Source organism: Perna viridis, chromosome 10 (assembly GCF_037379345.1).
Source record: "Perna viridis isolate PV_CMFRI_1.1 ecotype Kerala chromosome 10, ASM3737934v1, whole genome shotgun sequence".
Lineage (NCBI taxonomy): Eukaryota > Metazoa > Mollusca > Bivalvia > Mytilida > Mytilidae > Perna > Perna viridis.
The window spans coordinates 23084551-23108440 of record NC_142454.1 but is presented as its reverse complement, the minus strand read 5'-3'; the positions used below and the strand labels follow the sequence as shown (position 1 = coordinate 23108440).

The window sequence follows — 23890 nt, the reverse complement described above, 5'->3', positions numbered from 1 at the left end:
CTCAATAAATATAAAACTAGCCCAGCTAGTCATGACGTTCGCTAACGAAGGAGGCGACCAAACAAAATAAAAATTAACCTCCTAAGACAATATAATTACTTTGGCTTTACTGGAAAGTGAATGGTCGACATAACACATAGAGTTATCGATCATTGTGGTACAATGGTAAGTTATGCATGTTTATCTCGTTGATATGAAGATGATATTCTTTTATTCATATCCACGTGTACTTCTCGATACTAATATGTAAACGGTTTAGTATATATAGCATTATTACTCATAAAATAATTTATACTGACACTGCCTATGATACTGGTAATTCATGGTGTAGAAAAATCCACTGAACAAACAATATTTTTTCTGGTCTTCAGATGCTATATCTCTATAAAAAATAGGTAACATTAGTCTTTTCTGTATTTAGATCTACACTATCATCTCACACTAAAATCAAGAACGATAACTCTTGCAAAGTGCTAATTTCATGTACAATCTGTATAAATATTATCTCAAAGCTCAAACCCAAATAAAAAACTAAGACTAATCATGTGGTCTGTAATTGATTCTGAATAGGAAATTAAAGTAAAGTTGGTTGGTTTTTGAAATGCATGAATCTAAATACTGCTACTTAAAACATAAATGCTACTCCATGGATATGTAGATCCTGTTCGCATTGTGCGTTTGCATTGACAGCATATTTATTTTAAGTAATTTATTGTCAATAAATTGGCTTCAACATTTTGAATTTGCACCTTTGACTTGTAACAATCTTTCTGATTGGTTGGTTCTTTTTGAGCAAACCAGGGTTTTTTGTATAATCTTCCTTGGTACTATGGCCGTCACTGATTGGTCCGCATAGTCCCCAAACAAAATAATGTTATCATTACGACTCAGTTTTAAGTGTTTGTTTGGAATATTATCCATTAGATATCAAATTATTAGTAATGTTACTAATTTTTGAACAAGTTAATGTTATGCTCAATAACCTGGTTCGAAAATTAAATTATTTGGTATAACCTGTTCAAACAACAGACACTTTCCTTAAATGCACATTGACATACCCTTTTCACTTTCCATGAACTTGGGTACATTTATGTATCTTGTAGACTGTCAAATGAAACAAGACGGAAAATATAAGAGTAAAACCATACTTACAGACCAAAAGTAGTTGGCGTCTTAAAACAGGTGTTGCCCTCGGTCAATATATCTTTCAAAGGTTTTTTTCATGAAGTGAAGGTGTGAACATATATCACGCAGTGACATCCTATACATATACAGTAACTGTGTCAATTTAGCTGCAACTGTTGCTTTCATATAATATCTAAATATTGACTCCTACTCGTTGAAGTATTAATCTTTAATTTGTCTCCATTGGAAAGCGATATTGACTTAAGAAAACATACTTTGTATTTATATTTACTTTCCCTAATACTGTAGCTTCATTGATTCTTGTTTCATTGCCATACGAATGAAATAATTTGCTAGTTTGATTTTTTTTCATTCTGAATCATTTGTTCCCTTTCCAGTTGAACGCACGCCGTTTACATGAGTATGTCTGCGATGAAGGCGACTTTGCGGTAAGTTTACGATAGGTCCTACTTTTTTTTTATCGTCATATGTTTTACGCTACGTTATTGGACAAAGAAAAGTTCACTTTTTTGTACTTACAATTTCTAAGTAGTTTGATAGTGTTGCTAATAGTTTTAATAAATATCAAATTGAAAAGCGTAGTTATGCCAGTCATATTTTTTTTTTTTAAATATTTTTATATTTGAAAGTATATGTACAAGTTTGACAGGCTGTCAAAATTGTACACGTACTTTCATATATTAAAAAACATTTTTGAAAGGCTTTCAGTGAATATGTTTATGGGAAACGGTGACCTCCTGGAGTTGATGTTGTTACACTGTATGCATTTCGATGTTTTTACGAATCGCAAAAATGAAGACTAAACTTGATTGAAATTAGCTGCTAGACCAATGCATACAGAAATCATTCACTAAATTATATATTGAAGTTGAAGGGAAAGAACACGTTTGCATTAAGTTAGGTTTTTATGATAAATCAAATCCGCGTAAACTCAAATAAATAACTTTTAATGCAAAATGCGCTTTTATAAAATGCTATGCAAAGTTAGAAATCTTTGAAACATATGTGGATAGCCATTTTGCAGAACTCTCCTATCTGAAGGAAGATCATAAGCAGACTTAATTGATTTTTACCGATAGCTTCCGATTGGCTGGTGACGTCACTGAGTCGGTTTGGTACTGATACAAGTACTGCAAATAATATGTAAACAAAGAATATTCCGTAAATGTTTCTACGAACCTGTTTATCTAATCACCAAAATATCGGTTGTCTTGTCAAACTTACGATTGCCAGAATGACAAAAGAGAAATATTCTAAAAGTTTTTTGACCGGCTACTCGAACATTCTTCGGAAGTAGTCATTCGATTTTCCTCAAACATACTAGTCTTCTGGCTGCAAATTCCGTTGTTCTTCAATGTTGTCTGACATTTGCTTACATGTTGTGCCTCAGTCCCTTTTTCTGTTTATTTTGGGTTGAAATTATAGGGGAAAAGTCCTAAATTTGCGATTTTTTTCGGACATCATAATCAGTTACCTATTTACTTTCACTTTACAAACCGACTTTGTGACGTCACAGCTCGACCGATAATGGTGGCGCCCATAGTCGCGGGAAATTCATATTCCCTAATTATAAATCGCGATTAATTAGTTAAGAACAGGAAATTATTTCGTTTCAATGTAATTTTCAGGATTTAACAGATTAGTTTGGATATTTATGACTTGCACAATAACATGGTCTTCTCCTATAACTTCAACAATTCATACTACATGTACATTTGTAGGACATACAACCAATTTAAAACAAATTCGGAAGGAATATGAAAAAAAAAATGTTTCGATTCCCATATTGGCATAATTGAAATCCAAACTGGACTAGGTAATACTTGTTAGTCAATAAAGGAATAATACGCGTAAGGTTTCCATATTTGACGAGTTATTGATTATTGATCATGGCTAGCAAGTATCGGACCTAAACAGCACCTCGGTCCAATATAGCTAGACTTGGGCCAATAACTAAGCCAATATTGAAAACCTTACCAAATTATACTTTATTGTTTTTATTTTGTTTGTTTTCTTTTAGATTTCGACATGTTGAAAGCACTAGACATAATCTGTATCACTTATTTCAGGTATGCGTTAGTTCCATTGGCCGTGCTGTTTGTTATACTTACAACAATATCTTTAAGACAGCCAAAATCAACTATCAGATATATAATGTATGAATCGTCATATTGGAATATTTCGAATACTGGTACAAAATATTACAGAAAACAAGAAAGACTATCGGGTTTTTCTGGAACTATTTATCCATCCACTACAACGACGGTGGGGTCAAAGGTCATCAATTCGACTTTAAAACATCTAAACTTAGATATTGGAAACAATACCAATGTAATTCCTACTACTACTGCTATACTGTCTAAATGTTCTCAACCCAGGCAAAATGTAGCGTTCTTGAAAGTTCACAAAGCCAGTAGCACGACTGTTATGAACATATTTCTCCGCTATGGAGACTCCAATAGTTTGAATATAGTTCTACCAAAAACGAGAAAACAAAACTATTTTAATTACCTTGGATACGGGACGACGGTGCAGAAAAGTCGTATTAATAAAATTCCGACAAACGAAACGTACAACATTTTGTGTAACCATGTTGTTTATAATAGAGATGTATTCAGAGAACTTTTAGGTCCAAATTCTATAAATATAGGGATCGTACGAGACCCATTTACCCATTTTCCTTCTGCTGCGTCGTACTATGGACTATTAAATCATTTAAGTATACGTATTGGACGCGGAGTAGCTGCAAGTGATCTTCTATCGTTATATCTTAAATCCCCAAAGACTTTTGGTAAAAGCCCACATGTACATAACGGAATGTTTAGTGATTTTGGGCTCCCAGTCAGTAAATACGACAATGAGTTGGCTATAAATCAGTATCTTGAAAAAATAGACAGAGAATTTTCATTGATTTTGGTCACTGAGCTTTTCGACGAATCATTGGTATTAATGAAAAGAACTTTATGTTGGGAAATCAAAGATATCCTATATGTACCACTTAATATTAACAAGAAAAAAGAGAAAAACCCTATAGTTCTGTCTGAGGACGCCAAAAAGGATCTCTTTGCTTATAATTATGCAGACTTTAAGCTGTATATATTTGCAAAGGAAAGACTGCTTAAACGAATAGCACATGAAGAAAATTTAATGACTGAGGTTACAGAATTCAAAAGGATCAACGGAATCGTTTCGGAATTTTGTCACAAGTGTAAAAAGAGCAATTTTAAGACAAATGATTATATAGAAATAAATGAGTCTACGTGGAACTCAAAGTTTACAATGTATCCAAAAGACTGCAAGTTTATGATGTCACCAGAATTGCAGTTATTAACAACACTCATGGCTAAAGCCAACCGTAAATATCATAATTGGTTAAAATCCCAGGGAAATCGTAGACATGTTGTGGCATAACTCAGTTTATATATATCATCGAATTTTTTTTTAATCTCGCAAAATTGATCCTAACCTACAACTAATTGCAACAGAAGAAATCAAAGTGTGTGTGTGTGTGTGTGTGTGTGTGTGTGTGTGTGTGTGTGTGTGTGTGTGTGTGTTCAAGAAAAGGTTCGTCAGGACTTCATTAGATTCATGCAAAAAGTCAATAGAAAAATGACTTGTAGTAAGAGTTGAATCTGGGTTCATTTACAGTGGTAAATCTGGAAATGAGGAGTACGAGTGTTTTACCACCCCCCTTCCCCCAAAAACACACACACTTTTTTCGAAATTTTCATAATTTTATGCAAAACATGGGGGAAATAATCAAAAGATAGCTTGAACCCTTTTTTTAAGTCTTTGTAGATAGGACTCTCCCTTTTTTATGAATTACTGGATCTGCTCTTGATGTAATACTTAGTTAAGAAAGTATACCCCTCTGTATACGTATGATTCTTTAGTAATACATCGTTAAGAAAGCACACCCCTTTGTATACGTATGATTCTTTAGTAATACATCGTTAAGAAAGCACACCCCTTTGTATACGTATGATTCTTTAGTAATACTTCGTTAAGAAAGCACACCCCTCTGTATACGTATGATTCTTTAGTAATACAGCGTTAAGAAAGCACACCCCTCTGTATACGTATGATTCTTTAGTAATACATCGTTAAGAAAGCACACCCCTTTGTATACGTATGATTCTTTAGTAATACTTCGTTAAGAAAGCACACACCTTTGTATACGTATGATTCTTTAGTAATTCTACATCCAGACGAGAGGGGTCGGCGGGTAGAAAATTCCCTTTTTTGTTGATTTTTTTATATATATTTTGTGCTAAAACGAGAAAACAAAAGTCTTGAACACCCCTTCCGATATTTGTGGATCCGTCCCTGATGCACACTGTATTGTATTAGCAGTGAATTGTTGACTTGTAAAACAAAACAAATCCTCAATTTACACATTCAAAGTCAATCTGCGTTGTGGTCTTGATGGCAAAGCTTTTATTAAAACTACATACAGAATGGATGGATTGTCAGCTGTAAGTTTGGGGTAAACAGCGGCGGATCCATGTGGGCACTGACAAAAGAGAATGTCATATAAAATTTTGTTCTGTTCGGTAATTCTTTTTTTTTATTTTCCAATTTGAACATATTAAAGGGAAAGACAAAATATAGCATTTGGTCCGACAAATCAAAAATCTATTCTGACAGGTTTGTATGGGTTCTGTTCTACATCTGCCTGCATTTTATCTTTTTTCTTGTGTTTTTGTTTGATTCTGTTTTTTTCTTTGTGTGTTGTGGGCCTCAGCATCCTTATCATTACAATCTCATGTACATGTATTTGTTTCATGTTAGTCTTATTTTGTTACGTGGTCAACTAACAAGTATCATAAAGGTTTCTTTGGCATTATTTTTCATTCTAAACTGTTTTTCTCTATATTCAGAACTATAATTGTTGTCCGTTTAAAAATGTAACTAGCTTGAAAAAGATATCTGCATAATACATTTGTTTTTTGTTTTTTTTTTGTTTTGTTTTTTTGTTTTGTTTTGTTATGTTTTGTTTTTGTTTGTTTTGATTATTTGAATCAACCCACTGTCGATGCTTCTGTACTTTTTGCTGATAATTCGTCACTATGAAGACTCATCGATGCAAAAAGTCCAATTTTTGTATAGACATAGGGATTCATCGCTTTGAAATAGGGTGCTTTTGATTTGTTTTACTTTGTTTCCTTTTTTAATCCTCGTAATTTATTTTTGGAATCTTGGAGTTGAATTAAAGTTCTTTATACTTTCCTGTTTTTAATTAAATCGTTTTTAATTCATTTTTACGGGTTTATTTAAAATTAATCATTATAGACATTTTAAATTATTTTTTTAAATGTATTTAGTCCTTCCTTTACATTTTAAAATTATATCTTCATCCTATCTCTGTGGGGACATATTTTTCATGCCGTGCATGATTCTTTTATCGTAAGTTATATTGCGTAACGCTTCAACTGAAAGTTACAATCGGAATTGATCTGTCACATCGCTTTACTATTTAATGTTCCCCTGGAACAGAATCTTTAATGGGCTCCTTTAAAACATTTACCTTGCTGGTAAGTTGTCTAACTCGGCATCTTACTTGTGAGTTGAGGAGGTAGACCTAGGGTAAGGGGCAGAACTCTTAAAATCAGTGATATGTTTGTATCATATTCAATATCACCAAAGCCTATCAAGCTTTCATTTGATACAGAATGAAATCAATCCAAGTTACTTTGATGCTTACATGACACTGTCGTAAAATTCTGAATACAAACGTTCCAAGGATTTTTAAGAGTAACGTCCCTTACCTTAGGTCTACCTAGATAATAAGACAAAGCACTCGAATTTATGTATTTAATTAACATAGTTAGGAAGACGACTTCATGTGTTTCCTTTCAATCTTCCTTAATACCCGTGTCCTGCATGCCATGTGCCCTGTAAAATGTAATTTATAGAAAATACATATATTAAATATAAAAAACTACGTGTATACATTGTAAAAATATGTAACTTTTAAGTGAAGTAACTGAACTGTGATATTTGTAAACAGTTTTTTTTACAAATAAGTATGTTTGCCACTATCTTGCCTTCTAAATAAAAACGGGTAATATTTTTTTCATTAACGTTGATATACATTCAGATAGGAAGATTTTCGTCTTATTTCATAAGTGTTTTTTCGATTTTATTTGTATGTTTACTCGTGAACAGTGGGGCAGTATTGTTTTTATGACATTTTCAGATTATCTTTTTTTTATATAATATTGTATTGTTTTACGATTATCAGGCAATAAATATACAATATCTACTTGTTGGTTCTATATTTGCTTTTAAATGTATAAAAAAAAAAGCCGAAAAACTACAAAGCAGGTACATAAATAATTCCCTAAGATATGGTACCTATAATTTTTAAGTATTCTACGTCAATATGTATCGCTTTCATTTTTTTTCCTGTAATCTAAAAATTCTAAAATTCTTAGGAGGTTTTTTTTTTTTTTTTTTTTTTGGTACTTGCTTTTGTTTGTTTTTATTTTGTATGGGTTTGAAAGTTACATTCAGTGGAATATCCAATCCAACAATACTCAAAATTCAAAATTATTTCACTTAATACTACACTGTAGCAGTCAAAATCAGACACGTGGTGATTCATGCATGTAAAAAAATCACCAATTTCGATATTATATCTTATTCAGAAACAATTACAACACACGTAACCGGACAAGCTCCAGGCAGCAGAAGACGTTCGTTTCCTCTCTTACTAACCGCTGCAGGCAGGTCTTTCAATTTTCTCGTAATTCAAATCATACGTCTATTTTCCGACCTAGGAAGATTCTTACATTTTCTGAGAGAACTGGCTGCAGCGTCTAGAGTGAATTTCGAACGTTGTTGTACTGTTGATATTGTACATGCGAAATTAACACTTTACAAGAGTTATCTTTGCGTGGTTTTCTCAAAAATAAAGATCTATAAGTACAGAAACGACTATCGTCACGTGACAATATAGAGTACATGTACATGTAGATAGACCAAAAAATATTCTGTTTTCTAGGCAAAGAATTAACTTTACCATAGGCGGTGTCTGAATTTTATATGAACTGCTACTTAAAATAATGATCTTAAAGGCTTTTTAGATATATATCAGTGTAAACAGTTTATACATATACCTGCGTTTTTCATTGACTGAATTTAAAAAAAATATATATATATTTATAATTTCCCTCAAAACCAATAATTATGATTATGTAGTATAATGCTGCGGACTGCAAAGGATTTTTCGAACTTTAATGGGCCTAGAGGATATACAGCTATATCATATGTCAATGGAAAGATAACTCTATGTAGTTTTTGAATATCATTCTTTTTAACTGAAAAGTGGTAGAGTTTTCTGAAATTTTACATTAATTAGGGAAGGGGTCAAAGATCAATCGACCCCAATTCACTTTGATAAGTGATTGAAGTGAAATCGTTCATTGTAGGTATTGGAAAACAAGTAACATGTAAAGAACATATGTACAGAATTTCAAAAATGTAAAAAAGAACTTTTTCCGACAAAAGTTGACTATTTAATCACAGAACGAAAATGCATCTAAAATTGGTTGCATTTTAGTGCATTTTCAATGATTATGAGATAATAAGAGAGCGTAGAATGATGTTACAATGTATATCTAAGTATTCTTTACTGAATAGCAACACGGGCTCGGCAAAATGAGTTTGAAGTTGCAAATTTTCACATATTCAAACCATTAATTGTTACACAGTACTAAAATTATATAACACGGAATCGTTTCCGAACAATTTGTCTAGTTTCCGGACTGTTTTAGGCTAAAAACCACTAATTCCACTTCCCATAGGCTTCTATGCTAATTTCACAATATTCAATGGCTTCTCTGGACTTTACCTTAACTTTAACCTGCAGATGACTATATATCAGCATGATTCTACATATGTCATCTCACAATCCTCAGAATGGCATGTGGGGTTAGCAGACTTGCAGTGTAGTACTGGTCACCGGAAGTGAAGGGTCTATAAATAGCATGGGAAATCCCAGTGTTTTCACAAGATAGGGGTATATTTAAAAATCACTATGGAGATTAGGCTTCACATCACAAGAAGCAAAATGCACCTATAAAATGTACAGAAATGTTTTTTCTTTCAGAAACTGTTTAAATTTTTTAAATAAGATGAGAACTTTTTTCACAGCACTATGAGGAACAGGGGTAATTTTTGCGTAGGACTATTTTTGCGTACGTTCCGAATGCTCATTGGTTGAATTGGTGGTCTGTAACCTAAATGAACAGAGACACATGTAAAGTATCGAATCTACCTTACGTTTTGATGAAAAGACAAGGTTTTGAGATTTTATTTTGTACATACAAAAATCATACATATTTTTGTTGCATTTGTCTTTAATTAATATAAGATTGGACTTTAAATAAAACCTTAAAAATTTAACCATATTTATGTCTTATGATGTTTAACTGTGCGCCAGACTGATGCTTGTAATGCAATATCCACTGCAGTGGCGGATCCACATTGTGAAAAGGAGGGTACCGGCCGGGGTTCCCTAGAAAAGGGTGTGTGTTAGGATATTATTTACCATTTTTTGTCAATTTTACACATGAAAATGACAAATTTTCCAATAAAAAGGGTGTGCCAGTCCCATGCACCCCCTCTGGACCCGCCGCTGCTCTGAACGGATTATATTAAGCGAGTTGATAAAAACAAACCGGATTCCTTGTAAAAAATTTAATCAAAAGCAAAAAGTTAAAAAAGAATGATATTCAAAAACTACATTGTTTTATTTTTCCATTGACATATAATATAGCCGTATACCCTCTAGGCCCATTAAACTCAAACACTAAAGCACTTTTTGATACCTGTCCGCAGCACTAGTAGGTTAGCATTTTTTAACCGAAGTTAGGTAAAGGTATGTCAATCATTCATCACATTTTCATCTTTGAAATAATAAGAGATAAAAGCTGGTATGGTATATGAAAAAAGCCAATTAAAGGTAAAATGGAGAAAATCAGAAATTTAGAAAATGTCATTATTTTCAACTTAAAATTGAGAATAAAGCGACTGAAATCAGAAGGTACATGTATGTTGGATATATCGATATCTAAAACAAACTTAAGCGTTTTTATTCTTAAAATTAGCATTCTCAATCATGTTGAGGTAAAAATTTTCAGGTATAAGGGTAGCAATTTTCCACCTAGATAGACGTCAAATAATGTAAATATTTATAACTAGGGCTGATTTGAAGCTAAGATAGCCCATAACTGTACTGTATAATATAATCCTTATTTGAACATGTCTTTTTAAACGGATGAAATGGAAGGAAATCTAAAAATCTAAGAATTCCCCTTTTTACAGAAAATACTGAACCATTTTTACATCAGCATAAATACTAGGGGTTTTAATATTGAAAAGTATTTTAATTTAAGAGATTTTTCGTTTGGGTAGCTATGGATACATAGTTTAATTCAAAAACCGTTAATGTGACTGCAAGATGCATGCTTGGTATCATTTGGAAAGCTGAACCATTGAAGTACATGAACCTTTATATGTATTTATATTTATTGACATTCCAACTATGATCATAATTCAAACACCCAAACAATTGAGTCACAAATATTACATGTACATTTACATGTAGGCTTAAACTGTAAAATATCTCTGAAAATAATCTTTTTCGTTAAAGAAAATATTAATTGTACATGTATCTAAAAATCACCAAGGGGTTAGTTAGTTGTGGGTGCACGCTGAACACTTCCAACCCATGGATTAGTGAACAATAAAGTACAAAAACAAAAGTACTTTCAATATTATAATCTCTCGCACAAAAAAACCAGAGTGATTCTCATGTACTCCGGAAGGGTAAGCATGCCCTTCTCCGCTAGCGACACCCTTCAGATAATAAAGGGCTGTATCCCGGTAAGCGTCAATAGCTATCAGGGTATTCCTTTTCATACATGTGTAATATTAACAGGCCGAATGAACCAAACTGAACCGAAAATATCTTGGGTTTTCTTCTTTTCCCATTTTATGAACTTTTTCTATACTCGAAATGCTTCAAAACTTTATACTTAGAAATGACCACTTTCTTGGTTCTCGCGGCAAACTATAAACTTTCACCTGTGTAGAGTTATATTAACTGTTAACTGTAGCGCTGGCGCTTTTAACTTATTCAAATGTTTTTAAATGTTTTGTATTGTAACAATGTAATTTTAAACATTAAAAATGGAATTCATTCTAAATATATTTCCATTAACTTCGTAAATGTATGACAGACTATGATTTGTGTTTATGCCACAAAAGGGGTATACTTGCGTTGTATTTATATCTGTCTGGCGTATTTTTTTTACCTATTTCTTACTTGCTTCACCCCTGATTAAATGAACGATTACCCCCCCCCCACCCCACCCCCCCAAAAAAAAAAAAAAAATAGATCAACCCGATATGCCACGGTCCTCCATGATTTATCACTCTACCGACCAGCCAAAATAATTCTGTATACACACTTAATAGACACAATCGAGCTCATGTCAATCGACGATGCTGAAAGAAATCTCAGCACATCTAATAACCTCTTCTTTCTTACCACGTATCGGTCTCCACCGCCTATTTTCCATTACCGATCGTTCATAAATTTATCACTCAACAATTACACCGTAAAAGGTACGGAAGCGCCATATGTACATTGTGGTTATACAAATGTAGACAATAGGCCGTGTAACGATGTCCTTCTTCCTAGTGGGATTTGCCATCAAATATGAAAGGTCTGCCTGATTGCAAAAAAAAAAAATTAAAATTAAAAAAAAATAAATGTACATGTATATGTACATAGTACATACGATGTGTATAACTTTTATTGCTGAACATTTCTGTAATGTCTTAAAATATAAGTGTTCTGATTTCTTAGTACGAAGTTTCAAGAAGCAGACTTTATAAAAATCAAATAGGTGATTCATCCATGTACAAAACCAACCAAAGTCACTTTTATTTGTAACTAAAAATCAGTTGCATACAACAAAACCCAGTCTTAGCTTGTCATTCAGATTGTTGCTCTTTTCAGGTAGAAAATACTAGTATATAGAATGGAAGAGGTACTGTTCTTGATTTGGGCCTAAAACAATTACTCATGTTTCCGCTATCCCTATCGACCCAATGCTTCGTGCATACCCTTAAATTTAGTTGAACCTTTTTGACCAGCACTATTAAAGTCTAAATGTTTCTGTAAAACAAACCAGTCAAGAATGCTTGAAAAAAAATATTTTTAAAAATACCTACATACAAAATGTACCGACCCTAGTTTTTCCGAGTATGTTCTCGGGGACACAGGTACAAATGGTGAGTGTAGATCGATAAAGCATTGTGTGTTAAATGGATAAGTCAGACCCATGAATCACATCTACAACTGGCTGTGTCCCAAATTTATATTGACTGGTACTTCAAAGGAGTGTTCCCGTTTTTGCAAATATAAGACATGCACGTGATAACGTTATTCAAATAGAAACATTAAACTAAATATTGTATATATTAGGACTAGTGTTCCCAGTTAACTACTATGACTAATTTTTAGTCACCATCCTTAACTTGTTTGACTTTTGAAGTCTAAATGCGTTTACAAAACAAAATAATCAACAACTTTTGAAGAAAAGTTTTTTTTAATTGCCTATACATAAGACCCTAGTTTTTTAGAGCATGCTCGCGGAATCACGGTTTTTTCCTTACAAGATACGTATGAACCTGAGTTACCGTTATGCATGTATCAGTACAAACAATGCTTCAATATATGCATAAACACGAATATTGTGCAAGTGACATAAAATATATAATAATTTATTATCTATACAGTTGTTTTATGGAATTTGGACTTTATAAATTGAAACTTATTTGATACTGTGTACACGTTTTTTCTGCTTTTAAACTGAATACATGTACGTCAAAACAGTGTAAATTTTAAGTTTCAAGGGTAAAAGGGTGGAAGAGCAGTTTGTTACCCCTAACCTGGAAGCCCGGGTAATATTTTCGTTCCACAAGTTGCTCTCGAATATAAGGTCGCTTATGATATTGACCAGGGAACCAGATTATTTGTTACCCAAAGAAAATCGTTTGACACGTTACGCATCATGAACTGCAAAGCTGTTTATGAACAAGCATAAATTGTCCCATTGTTGGTTTTGTGGGCATAACTTGGTCAAATATTAAGAACAATCCTTAAAATTAAATTTTCAAAATTTAGATTCGTCCCTTCATCAAAGTCTTATTTAGTGTGGAATTATTTGAATTGCGGACTGCGGACCGACCGACGTTATTGACGTCACAATTCCAAGTTGTTTTTTTGAAAAATAGACGATCTTGCCCAGGTGAAAAATAAAAAATCACATTAAATTATTGGTTATTAAATGCTTGCAAACATTGCATTCAGGGGCGTTTTCAATGTGAAATGTTGAAGTCAATTTATGTATTTGCAATATTCATATCGAAAATATCCTTTTCAAATCACATCATGTGATAAAAAAATTGCGAACGTTTTATCGAATTTCATGTAGTTGTCCTAGATGAGTTGTGGTTTAAGTATGGCCCCTAGGTCGAAGAAAGACAAAGTCCATGTTTTGGTATCATGAAACACCAAAAGTCATTCAGATTAAAAAAGGCAAAAAATAGAAAGTGCACAATTGGATTATATGGTAAAAAAGTGTGGAAGTTTCATCAAGTTACATTCAACGGTTACAAGGGATTTGTTGAATAGAAATGGGGACGGACGGATGTGCGGGTAGCAGGATCACTACCGGTATATACCTTCAACTTTTCGGGCCTGGACATGAACATAAATATTTTTTGTTTAACCCACTCTACCCCTTTTAGAAGCCTTACCTGTCGACGATTTGTTCAATTGTAGTGGAAAATTCGTAGCCCCTGCTGTAAAACTCTGCCTTTAAAACAGCCGAGGTAATATGGCCATGTATTGGTTGCATGGTATCTTGTACACACCACTGATCTCGCGGCCGTGATATTCACCAAGGTCATTTGATGTCAAAAGCCGTTTAAATACGTCGAAAATGATAGGTCTGTAGATAGGAAATTCGTCAAGAGCGACTCTTCATCTCCGCCATTGTACATGCAGCTTTGGCGTATTTTGTGATATGAAAGGTTTTGTGTCCGTCACAGCTGTCGAATGTCTCCTTGATTGGGCCTTCTACGGCATTCTCGGCCTGTTCGTTCAACGGATTGTAGATAGCGACACCTGTTCGCGTGATTCCAATCATTCCATATGGACTACAACCATGGGGACCAGTGTTATATTGAGGATCTTTAGGAATGTTTGTTGATCCTGCGCATTGTAGTTTCCGTGTCGTGGTCTGCCAACCCAGAGGCGGAAATAATATCTCTGAAATATACAGTTTATATCAATAATTGAAGTAAAATCTTTAATCACTGAGGCTTGTATATAGTAAGTATTCAAGATCGTCATACTCATCCTCTCTCTCCTCTCTCTGCGTAGTGAGTGATAATGAATACTCATTGTACACAAGCCCGTGTTTTTCCTTATTCTCTTTCTTTTCCTTTTTGTTTTGTTCTGGACGCGACTGTTTTTTTTTTTTATTTTCAACTCCATCCGGTAAAGACCTTGAATTGTTCATCATCATTATCTGTAGACGTACCTGATACTTAATATATCAGTATGCATCATATCTTCATGTCTATACACATATCACCGGCAGACACGTTGTAGAATACTGTTGTAATCTTCTCCACAGACCTAAAAACCGCTTCCTGGTTTGATATTATCTAAAAAATCTCCAATAAGTTACTTTGTCATTCAGCGACAAATAATTGTTTACTGAAGTAATTCAAGATTACACCTGCCTTTCTCCGTGTTTCAAGCCTTTTATTGGAGTTCCTTATATTAGAGAGTAACCAAGGGAACCAAGATTCGAGCAGTAATTTAAAGATCACAGTGAAAAATATACTAGACAGAGAAATTAGGCACAAACAACAAATAACCACAATGACACATATACAAATAAACAAAAATAAATGAGCAACCCGGACTCCAGTAAAAACTGAGAGCATGGACCAGGTGCACTGGAACTGAAATCCTATTTTCATAGAAAAATAATCATAAAACATGAATTTTATTAGACAGTATTGTAGTCTGTAAAAAGATGAAAAGATATGGTAGCATCTTCTAACACCAGATCCGTCAAGTACATGTACAATAAATGGTTTATTTAAAGAATCCACAAAAAATGTTTTAATATATATAGTATGTTAACTTTTAGCCAGAAATTACGATGTTAGGTTCTACTTAAAAAGTAAACTTTTACGAATTTAGCTTCAAGTAACTATATATTTTCGTAGGTTTGGTATTTGAATTTGAATAATCGAAAGCAACCACGGAATTTAAGTAAAAGCTCATTCTGTTTGTCTGCAGATCTCTCATGATAGTATTAGTGATATTACGTTTTAACGACACAAAAAACATGTTTCCATTGAAACTTACTTAGCGCTTTGGTGAAAAGACGATACCGTGATAAACAATGAAGATAAATCAAAAATATATTTTTTTTTATTCAAACTGGGTCTTTCAGTTAATACGGCTCGTTTCATTCGATTTACCAGTTCATTAAAAAAAAATCATACATGTATATAATTGAAGAGTGGGAAATGCATAAAACTCAAGAGGTTTTATTTCGCAGTATCTACCTTCACGAATTACTGTTAAAGAATCAAGGTGTATAGCGGAACTCGAGAAACAAAGAGAACAATTAATTTGTACAATTATAATTTAATATGACCATTAAAGGAAGCCGTCGTTTTTATTTTATCTTAGATATATACATTTTCCTATCACCTGATCAATAAACAAGGTCATGAACTTTTAACCACACCTCTTAGAACTGACTTCTTTAAAAGTTCTTTTACCAATGAAATAATCCTGTCTGAAAAAAGGCATGTGTAATGGAATAGTTTAATTTGAATTTATCAAAGTTTTTGCCTAATTCAAAATATTAAATTATCAGGGATGTAACTAATATCTGAATATATTATTTTGTGTAAAGAACATAGGGTCGATTTACGCATAATACAAACCGCTTCCACTTTGCGGTTTATTCTGCATAAATCGAAACAAAGTTCTTTTTACAAGATAATATATTCAGATATTATAGTTGGCATAATCTGTTCTTATTTAGCGTAGTCGTAAGATGATTAAAGTCTTGATACTGGATTTTTTAAACAACGCCATAGTGTCAATGAAAACCGCAGTCGAGTTATAACACAACATCTACAGTACAGTCCTGTCAAGCAATAATTGTGAAGTAGGACTCTTGTTATCAGAAAAAATGTTATAACTGAAAATTATGGAATTGAACGACAGCAAACCAGTAAGACAATAGATAATCACTCTTTTTGAACATTGAATTTCCTGCAATTTTTGCTCATTTACATTTCCGTACTGAATGAATAAAATGTCGTTCTGTTACTTTCTTTTATAACCCTTCAATTTCCAAAATAACGCACTGTTCTAAAATACAATGTTATTAAAATTATACCGTTATTCATTTGCTATGCGTTCGTTCCATTCGTTAACTACCCGTTTTCAATGCGTTCAGATCGTTAGCGATACACATGTACGTTTACAGATGTTTGGGTTCGTTTCGTATTTCCTTTCGCGTTTGTTAGATGCGTTCGTTGAAAAACATCGTTCTGAATGTGTTGTCGTTAATAACAACTATAAGAGTACGTCTGACAGGTGATTGACAGGTAACTTTTCATTTCTTTTTTCAATTGTTTAGCAGTCCGTTCGCTCTATTCGTAATAGTGTAAGATTTAATCAGAAAAGTAATTTCCTTTGAGGAAAAACAGGCGTGATGAAGAACCCAGCCTTTCTTAAGGAAATCAGGTATCCTGAATGCTTTGAATAAATGTAGCTAGCAAAGATAAACTTTCAGTATTAAGTACCACTCCAGATAAGAATCATGCAAAATGTGATTTATGGTTGGATAGCCTACATTTCTTTATTTTTGATATTTTGTTATAAAATGTTTTACTAAACAGAAATTTACACGTGACTTTTCATATAACCATTGTTCCTGGGAGATAAAAGTTATATAAGAATGCACTGTTGAATTCAAAATTAAGGGACAAAATTCTGTAAATGACACTAAAATATAATAGAAACTGTTGGATTTTTAGTGTGGATTATCTCATTTTGAAATGAATAACTATACAAATTATCACATATACCTATAAAGCAACTTACAATGTAATAACAAAAATAAATGTATAGCCTTTTTGGGGGTGTATCACATACTACAGAATTTGCATGATTCTTATAAAGACTACTACTTAAGGAGGTAGACCTAGGGTAAGGGACATAACTCTAAAAAATGATTGGGGTCTCACTAACCACTTCTAACGTTTCCATTACTTTACATGTTAAAAAAGTAATTTTCAAAGTCTCACTGTGAATTCCCAGGACAAATGACATCTTAAAGCTGCATACCGTTGCGAAGCTTGGAAAATAAGGCTTCCAAAATCATTATGCTAATGGTACGATCATAGTAGAAATTCTTCACAAAATTTACTTGAATAAATAATACTGAAAATCCACATTTTTACCTGTTCTGCTAACTGACAGCATGGAGGCAAATTACTCACACATGTAAACAATATTCATACACTTTTGTAGTTAATTACATATATGATTTTAAAGTACACATTCTCAGCTTTATTTTGACTACTTTTAATCATAATACACACAAATAATGCACTTACAATGCATATGTCTAGGTTCAGTGTGTTTTTGGTACTACATAGGGGGGTGGCCATTTGACCCGGAAGTGGTTAGTGAGACCTGGAACGATTGTAATCAGCATTTTACATCAGCCTTATGTAAGCATCTAATTAACTTGGATTCATTTTAATCTGCTTCCAACAAAAGCTTGAGAGGCTTTGTTGAAATTGAATATGATACAAACATACCACTGATTTTAAGAGTTATGTCCCTTACCTAGGTCTACCTCCTTAAGCGAAATACATCAAAAGGATGACAAAGTGTCACTTACATAAATGGGGATGGTTAAGGCCCTATAAAACTAGCTACCATATTGCAGACATGACAAATGTGCCTATACACAGTCAGTCAGGAAATTTTGGTCATTCATGTATATTTGTACTTATGTATTGGTTCTTTCTCACTTTCAATCATACTTTGTTATTTATTACAGATAACAGATGAAAAATGAGAAACAAAAGTATATGTATTGCATGATTGAGAGCCGATACAAGAGAAAAGAAAATTACATATTTGAATTACAGTACAATGTAGTTCGTCAGTTGGCAACTTAGCAAAAAATGCATTTTTTACGGTTCATGAAGACATAAATGGACAGTTACAAATCTTTCTGCATAATAATGAACTGGGCTCATCAGCCGAACTGTTTTGTCAGTTTTCTGTAGGAAAGTAGTCACTACATGTATGAAAATGCATCCTTCATTTAGATCTGATAATATATATTGATTATTCAGAAACATCATATTTCAAAGACATGGCACATTTATAGGGGTGGATGTAGACACTGAGGGGTGCCAGCCGGGAATCTTCAGAAAAAGGGTGCTATGACATTAAACACATTCACAAGAAAATGACAAATTTTCGTATAAAAAGGAGGTTTTCAGTCTGATTGTAAAAGCAAAAAACGAAAATGTAAAATGAAAAAATGTTGATGCTTTAAATACTAGGTACTAAATGTTATTTCTCCAGAATAACTTTTTTATTAAGCTTACGGGATTGCTGCACTTCTATTTTTTGTCCGAAATATGAGACCTACTAAAAATAGTAGCTGTCGTAATGGTTTGTTAACTTTATGCTCAACCAACAGGACTTGTTATAAGCAGAGTTGAATTTCATATATAAATGTACAGCTTTACGAGAATGCTTAGTCAAATTTTCATTTTACATTTAGCCGAAGAGAAGAATGGGTGATCAAAAGATAAATAAATATCATTAAGGATCATACTGTTAAAATAGTCAGCACATTTATAATTATCATGCACATCTGGAATTTTAGTAACATTGTTTAAAAAGAAACAATTACGGACGAACCGATTTATCCGCCTCGTTTTGTGCCTCAGCGTAACTGACCTTCTTGTTGGATTTACCTACCTTTTATTTATCAATTTTCTTAATGACAACAGTAAAAAGTACTTGGTTCAATGTGCCATTTTGAAGGACTTAAATTGAGCAACTCTAATACATGTATTTTCATTATTCCAGACATTTCAAATTTGTCTAGAACAACTGAACGCAACTTTTGTCACAAGAAAGCGCCTACTTAATTTGTTGACATCTAATGCAACCACGTTGGCTGGATGTTTAGTTTGTTTTACTCTTGCAGTGAATCAGTTGTATCTTCAAAACATCCCTGAGCCTGCTACGTTAATAACTGTCAATCACTCGTATTGTTGGACATTTGAAAAAGATATGACAGGGCTATACTAGATAGGTCGATGACCGTTGTACAAAAACATAAGCAAAAGAAGAAGTATAAGAAAATGAAGGCGAAAATATTTACCATCTTGATTATATCATTGCTTGAATCTGTTGCATATATCCCACGAGTTATCTACCTTTTATCTGTACGACATAAAAGAATTGATATCGAAGCGCTTGGAATTTTAAATCTCATATTTTTTATCAATCCGCTTTTTGACCCAGCCATATACCTGCTACGATTTGAAGCTATGCGAAAGGAATTTCGGTTTTGTTGTCGGAGAGAAACTTCGGTTCACCCAATTACAGGTATCGGACTGTCTACATTTGGAAACACATTATTAACACATGTAAAAGACATTGATACAGACTCAAACTTTTCACCAAGAATAAAATGGCACGAATCTCAGGTCTGAATACCCAAGCAGACGTTACTGTTGGGGAATCTAATTAAACAAATCATTAATTTCCGATTGCATAATAAAAACGTCTAAAAGTGCGAAAAACAAAAAGCCAATTCCATTAGCTGTCTGAAAAGAGTTGTACGTCTTTTTATTGTATCTTCCTTGACTCAGTGCCTCAGCACTTTGATATTGTATGTTGACGGGATGACCTGTATTGGATGAGTACGTCAATAGTAATAAAAAATTCAATCTTGACAAACAAATGATCATAATGACTTCAACTAAATGATAAATAGACTGAGAAAATTGTTTGCTGAACTCAGCAATGGATCCCTGTGTCAATATTTCGTGAAAAAAGGGCGTAGCTGCAGGTTCAGTTTGTTGGTACGGCATGCTGTACCTAAACGTCTTGTCAAAAAAAAAAATAGGTGTTTGTAAGGACCAAATCTTTACTTGGCATAATATGTCGTTCTATATAGCCTTTAGGGGAAGATTACATGTAGCTGTAAAGATCATGATTTGTTTTCATTTATTTTTTTATTTTTATGAATGCACCGGACCCTGGCTGAACCGAACTTAATTAGGACTGAAGGGTTTGTTCGATTTCGAAAGGAGTTCAGATTCAAAGGAAATTGCTACCAAAAGACTTCAGAATATTGTTTGGACATCGTTTCTTTTTAATTTAGGGTTCAGTATAGATTTACTATGCATCGTCTGTATCGTCTGCACCAAGTAGAAATGAACAATTATCGACAATACTAATGATTTCGCCCTAATATCAATGTGTTTCGTGTCGTTGTTTTAAATTTCAGTTTACTTTGAAGAAGTGACACCGATTTTTTTTTTACTTTTGTTGTCGGGCCTTTCAGAGCTTACTTGAAGGTGTGTTGAGACCTATTGGAGACGTTTTGATGATCTCTGTAAGTATCTACTATTTTTATAAGGGTTATACGATGGTGCTTTTGTTGCATTTCACCATATCTGTTCTCTTGCCTTGTACAATACATTATATACGTATGTCATGTTGCCTAGTCTGATATGGGTTTCAAATATTGTTAATCAATATGGGTTTAATATATTTCTTTTAAAATGAACAAAAATGTGTGCGCATATCGTCGGTATTTTTTATTAATCTTCGCAGACGACCACAATGTTAATTAGGATTGTCTCAGAATTTATCGTGACTTGCACCCATTAATTCAGATGATAAACAGCTAAATTGGACAGGTCGGAACAGAGCCAAATTATAAACATTGGTCGGGTATTTGGCGTATTGGCGTAGTTTTACCTTTTTTATTGTATTGACATGTTCCGTCTTATTAAAGCTACATGTAATATCTTATTGTTTGTCCATTACCAGTGATAATGTCAGTTGTATTAGATAAATTTCAGCGTTGCGAGAGTAAGGTAAATGATAGACCCCCCAACAATGTCCGATTCTGATGCCAAATATTCTGCATGTGATAAATAGACTTCCTTGTTTACATATTCTGTATATGAAAATAGGCTTTAAATACTCTGCAAATGAACCAATGAACTAAAGAACGCAAGACTAAACTACATTATTGTCATAGCCCAGATGACGAAATCTGTCTACATGTTTCATATGAATATATCAAATTGTATCTATTTCGAGTTTCTGAGTTTGACAAAATATCTGGTTTTCAGTCTTATGATTTAGTAGTACTGATATTATCTGTCAGTCAGTAAGATTACGACTAAACCAAATAGTACATGCATTTTAGAACAAGAAAATTTGATCAATCAAACAGACCCTGTCGTAATAGTCCATCTATTATATGCATGTGCTGGGCAATAAGGCACCGACCATTTTTATATTGAGGGGGGAGGGAAGCTTGGATATTTTTGAAAAAAAAAATATTTATTTCACTTCGAAGAAAAATAAAAAAATATTTTTGCTGTGGCAAGAAAAAATAAATGAAGTTCCAAATTGGTAAAAAAAAATAATAATGTTGTATTCTGTTTTTCATAAAAAAAAGTTTAGGAACCTATAGTTAAACACCAAGGAACTTACGTACGAGACAGTTCGGTACTATTACTTTCTAAATAACAACAAATTTCCTGTGTACTTATGACATGACAATCAAGTAATTGACAAAACTAGCATGTTCAGTAATGAACTAATTAAGGCGGCTGAAAACATGTCTACTTTGAAGAAGTTAAAAAAAAAGACTATGCTATACTTTTGAACAATGGGAACTAACTTTTAATATTAGAATTAGTTCTATTAGATGATGTGCGATGGGGACAGTCTGTAGCCATGATATATGCCGATGAAACTTTTCTCCCTTAAGACCGCCTCAAGGATTGCGAGCTGGAACGTGCGGACATTATACCAAACCGAAAAGGCTGCCCACGCTGCAAGAGAAATGGAGTGCTTCAACCTTGGGAGGAAGTTAGATGGAATTATCTGGAGCGGTCATACTATCTTCAGGACAAACTCTACTGTTTTCTAGACCACTAAACGAGGATGGTAACCATCAACATGGAGTATGAATCTAATTAAACTCAGTAAGAAGGCCAAATCATCACTCATCCAATGGAATCCTGTGAGTGAAAGAATTGTCGTGGCAAGATTTATGTCAAAGATATAAAAAGTAACAGTCATTCAATGCGACACTCCTACCAACGTAGCAGAGAGAGAAGATAAAGAGAAGTTTTACAACCAGCTCCAAGCTAGCCTAGATAGCACACCACGTGACATTTTGATTGTAATGGGTGACATGAATGACCAAAGTTGGAAAAGATAACACAGGGAGATAACTCATCATGGGGAAGGAACAAAATTGTAACAATCAATTCAACGAAAATGGAGAACTCTTTGCAGATTTATGCTCCCACAACGATCTGGTCATAGGAAGTACAACATTCCCTCACAAGGATATAAACATCCTGGGTGGGTATCTCCAGACATGAAAACAAACTAGAAACCAGATAGAGCACAGTACAGTCGCCAGAAGATGGAAAGAGAATGACAGACGTAAGAGCTTATCGAGGTGCTGATATAGCATCCGATCATCAACTTGTGGTGACTAAATTTAAGATCAAGATAGCCAGGGCAAATAAACAATATCAGATTAGAAGCAGAAAGCACAGCATAAAGAAGGCGCGCAGTAAACAAAACAATGGAAGAGATAGTAAAAGTCACATATAACACCACATGCCAAGAAGAACTGGGATTTTCAAAGAAGGAATACAAGATATGGTTATCTTACGATACAATCGAGACAACTAAAAAGTGTAGGTCTGTTAAGATACAACTAGACCAAGTCTAGACAGGATGGAAGAAAAAATAGTTGACGAGGTAATACAGGTAATACATAATCACCAGGAAACCAGTAATGAGAAAGACAAAACAGGATAAAAGAACCTACATCAACGATCTCGCTTCAAAAGCAAAGAATGCAATGGCCAGAAATGACACCAAGACTGCGTACAACATCACATGCCAACTGGCAGGTAGAAAGACCAACAATTCCAAACTAGGGAAAGACAAATATGGCAATGTGATAACAAACCTAGATGTATCACTTTTAAATGGAGAAGATATACCAGATGCTCTTGATCTACATCCTGGAGAAGAACTTGATATTGATATTGGCCCAATCACGAAGGATATAATTATAAATTAAAGCTCTATTGAGCATCAGGACTGGAAAAGCCCCAGGACCAGACCAAACTTCACCTGAGTTCTTGAAGATCAACCCAGAATTCACCTACAGCATCTTGATTCATTGATCGATTGTTGGGGTTGACGCCTGAGCAGTAATGTTTCAGCTATATTTAGGCGATGAACATGAAATAGATGAAAAATGAACATGAAATATGCTGAAAGGAAAACTGGAACAGGACACAAAGT

At 33.6% G+C, this 23890-nt stretch overlaps 1 protein-coding gene and 1 long non-coding RNA gene across 2 annotated transcripts; one reads left to right on the top strand and one right to left on the bottom strand.

The window, feature by feature from the left end:
- Positions 1 to 3300: 3300 nt before the first annotated feature.
- Positions 3301 to 4557, top strand: LOC148605013 (galactosylceramide sulfotransferase-like). The gene has a single exon (XM_088547538.1). It carries the CDS (start codon positions 3301 to 3303, stop codon positions 4555 to 4557), a length of 1257 nt encoding a protein of 418 aa, XP_088403664.1.
- A 2148-nt stretch (positions 4558 to 6705) lies between these two features.
- LOC148605012 (uncharacterized) lies at positions 6706 to 14398 on the bottom strand. The gene is made up of 3 exons (XR_015916178.1): positions 13984 to 14398; positions 11705 to 11888; positions 6706 to 7041 (listed from the first exon to the last, which is right to left on the bottom strand). It is a non-coding gene; the product is annotated as an uncharacterized LOC148605012 (long non-coding RNA).
- Between the last annotated feature and the right edge of the window lie 9492 nt (positions 14399 to 23890).

Bases quoted from the DNA above. Each gene is read 5' to 3' on its own strand.
- LOC148605013 (XM_088547538.1), top strand. From the start codon at position 3,301: ATGTATGAATCGTCATATTGGAATATTTCGAATACTGGTACAAAATAT.